Source organism: Phaseolus vulgaris, chromosome 3 (assembly GCF_000499845.2).
Source record: "Phaseolus vulgaris cultivar G19833 chromosome 3, P. vulgaris v2.0, whole genome shotgun sequence".
Taxonomy (NCBI): domain Eukaryota; kingdom Viridiplantae; phylum Streptophyta; class Magnoliopsida; order Fabales; family Fabaceae; genus Phaseolus; species Phaseolus vulgaris.
Window position 1 is genome coordinate 15,661,349 of NC_023757.2, and position 3,245 is coordinate 15,664,593.

The window sequence follows — 3,245 nt, forward strand, 5'->3', positions numbered from 1 at the left end:
CTTGTAAAGCATTTATAGATTTTCAAAATCAGTTTTTGAATTCTCCAACTCTTTTTTTCATGCCTTGACTCTATTTTCAAGCCAATTATTCAACCCTTTTAACCGGTTGTTCAAGAGAGCCAATCGGTTAGCTTTCTCATGTGTTTCTTTAAAAGCTTGAAGAAGTTGACTATAATTTTCAACATTTAAAGAAGTACAAGAACTTACACTACTTGCATCATCGTCTTCCTTGGCCATCAAACACAGATTAGCTTCTTCATCTTCACTTGATGAGGAGCTTGATGAAGAGACAGCATTTCCGTCCCAAGCAATGTAGGCACTTTTTTATTTTGCTTTCTTTTCCTTCTTGCTTGACTTCTTCTCTTTATTCGGGCATTCAGCCTTTATGTGCCCCTGTTCTCCACAACCATAACAAGTATAATTGTTAGCATTAAAATCACTAGTTTTCTTGTTGCCATACCTTTTTTTGTTGGAGTCTTTGTTGCGGTTTTTCTTCAAGAATTTGCTAAACTTTTTGGACAACAAACAAAGAGTTTCTCTTTCACTTTCATCACTTGAAACTTGGTTTTTCTTGTGCTTGGCAGTTTTCAAGGCAATGTTTCTCACATGCTTATTTTCACTCTCTTGAACATTGAGCCTATTCATTTCCAACTCATGCTCACTATGCTTTCTGATCCGGTCGGTCATCGGTAGTCGATGACGTCAGCAGCAGATAACCACGTGGACCACTCGCAGGGTGACACGTGGATCAGGTGGCAGAGAAATCAGGGAGGAGATCGCCCAGAACGGTGATCGGTGGTCAGTAACCGAGTGGCCACCGACAGATCAGTTCCAAGATAAACACCTGGGGGGAGAACGCGAGAAGCAATAGAGCACCGATCAGTCATCGGGTGCATTGTCATCGGGGTTTCGTGTTACACGCAGTTAAACTGGGACTGAGATTCCCAGCGAGAGCGTTACGCATGGACCTCGCATGATCATATCTCAGAGAAAGAGGAGCTGCTCGCCGGTAGAATCGTGCACGAGAGTGGCCTGAGGGAGTTAGTAAACCGGTCAGTGATTGGTGACTCTCTTAACCCATTACGTGCATGACATCGTGAAGGGGAAATCGTTTATGCAGAGAGCAATGCTTGGTGAGTGTGCCTAGTCCAGCCACACCTGGCGTTCTCCTGGGAGTGTGCGATTCACCCAGATGGAAGAAACGCGCTAAGTTACTCCACAAGGGAATAACTTAGGCGCACAAAGAGATGCGCTAGAGCCCTTCAGGTAGTGGCACGTGTACGGTTAGATGTGAGTTGCATGCCTCCACGTGTCACCATCTGAGAGAGGCGCGGCCAAGATAAAAGTGCACTCCGCGTCGTGAAAGGTACACACACCCACGTTTTTACTCATTTTGGTACGTTTTCGCACAATAGCGTAACAAAATTCTGACACACGCAGAGGATAGCGTAACAGAATTCTGTTAGGCACAGACACAGAGAGAGAGAAAAAAGAGAATCAGAGAGAGATTCAGTGACATTTTTGTTGGTGGTTCTGTGACCTAACTTGAGCGTCGGAGTGCAAACGGCTGCTAGAGGCGTCGTCTGTGTGTTTTGCAGGTTGCGTTTGAAGTTCCTGGAGAAGGTTCTAAGAGCATTCTTGCGGATAGCACAGTTGCATAGGCGGGGTAAGGAAGCGACAAAGCAATTCCTCCACGCTTGAGTTGACGACAAGATCATCTGGCGCCCACCGTGGGGCCTTGTGAATCGTGGTCCTATCCACACCAATGTTTCTGAAGTTTCTCAAAGTTTTTTGCTGAGAAAATGAGGAGAACCAGACAAACATCACCTGCGCCATCTGCTGAGGAAGAAGCTGTGACAATGGCGCAGGTCCTGGAGATGATGCGTGCGTTGCAGGACAATGTCGCAGCATCGAGAGCTGAACAATACATCGCAGAGCAGGAATGATGAGCTGGATCGCGTTAATGAGGAGCTGAGAAGGACGTTACAGGCGCAGAAGGAACGCGCAGTTGAAGAAAGGATGTCGATGCCACCATCGCCTCCGAGAGCGTTCCCTATGCCATTCTCCCCTGAAATCATGAAAACCGTGGTGCCTCCCAACCTGGTGGGAGTGAAGGCGTCGTTCACGAGGGTAGAAGATCCAGAAGCGCACCTGACGGCGTTCCACACTCATATGATGTTGTCTGGGGGCTCAGATGTCGTGTACTGCAAGATGTTCATGAGTACACTGAGTGGAATCGCCATGGAATGGTTCGTGAGTTTGCCAGAGGGTCATATCACGTCCTTCCATCAGTTTTCGAAGCTTCTCACTGAGCAGTACATTGTTAACAGAGCACCTTCAGTGGTGTCGTACGATCTGTTCGATGTATGCCAATATCAAGGTAAGTCGCTGAAAGACTACCTCAACCGCTTCGGAGCACAAGTGGTTAGATTGCCCAGCAAGGACGAGGATATGCTGGTGCATGCGTTTAAGAAGGGAGTGCTGCCTGGTCCCGTCAGTGAGTCGCTCATCAGGAGCCATCCCAGCACCTTTGCGGAGATCCGGCGACGCGCGGTGGCGCACATAGTGGCAGAGACAGAGGTTTCTGAGAAAAGAGGAAGTGCACCACCGAAGCCGCGTGGAGGACAGGGGAAGCAACAACAACAAGTGAGGGTGCATGAGGCAAAGGAGGGAAAGAAGGTGTAGGGGAAACCTCGTCCTTTTGCACCCAGGAAGGACCAGGGCAGGGGGCGTGCAAGGGAGAATAATGCACCCCCAAGATACGATTTCATGGTAGAGTTGGCGGATCTGATCGCCCTTCCTGCCATAGCTGCAAGACTCCGAGTACCAGAGAAGACAGATAAGGTACTTGGGAGGAAGAAGAACGAGTGGTGTGAGTTTCACCAAGCCTTTGGCCACACACTCCACTCCTGCTTGGCGTTGGGACACCAGCTGGCGGAGTTGGTAAAGTCTGGGTTCCTGGCAGATTACCTACGGGAGGCGGAAGGTGATCGCGCATCGGGGCCCAGGCAGGAGAACAGCAACATGAAATCCCTGTGCACGGGGAGGTGCAAACGATTGCGGGAGGCTTCTCCGGTGGGGGGTGCACCGCATCACAAAGAAGAAGGTATGCTCGATCGGTTATGGCCGTGGACTCGGTGGACGAGGGCCATTTCCCCGAGGTAGACATCACTTTCAAGAAAGCTGATCTACAGGACGTTGTACCGCACGACAACGATCCTGTGGTCATCTCCCTCATCACAGCA

The 3,245-nt window shown here is 49.4% G+C and overlaps 1 protein-coding gene across 1 annotated transcript; it reads right to left on the reverse strand.

The window, feature by feature from the left end:
- Positions 1 to 324: 324 nt before the first annotated feature.
- LOC137839202 (uncharacterized) lies at positions 325 to 687 on the reverse strand. Its single transcript, XM_068648327.1, has one exon. The coding sequence runs from the start codon at positions 685 to 687 to the stop codon at positions 325 to 327; it is 363 nt and encodes a 120-aa protein (XP_068504428.1).
- Positions 688 to 3,245: the final 2,558 nt, after the last annotated feature.

Bases quoted from the DNA above. Each gene is read 5' to 3' on its own strand.
- LOC137839202 (XM_068648327.1), bottom strand. From the start codon at position 687: ATGACCGACCGGATCAGAAAGCATAGTGAGCATGAGTTGGAAATGAAT.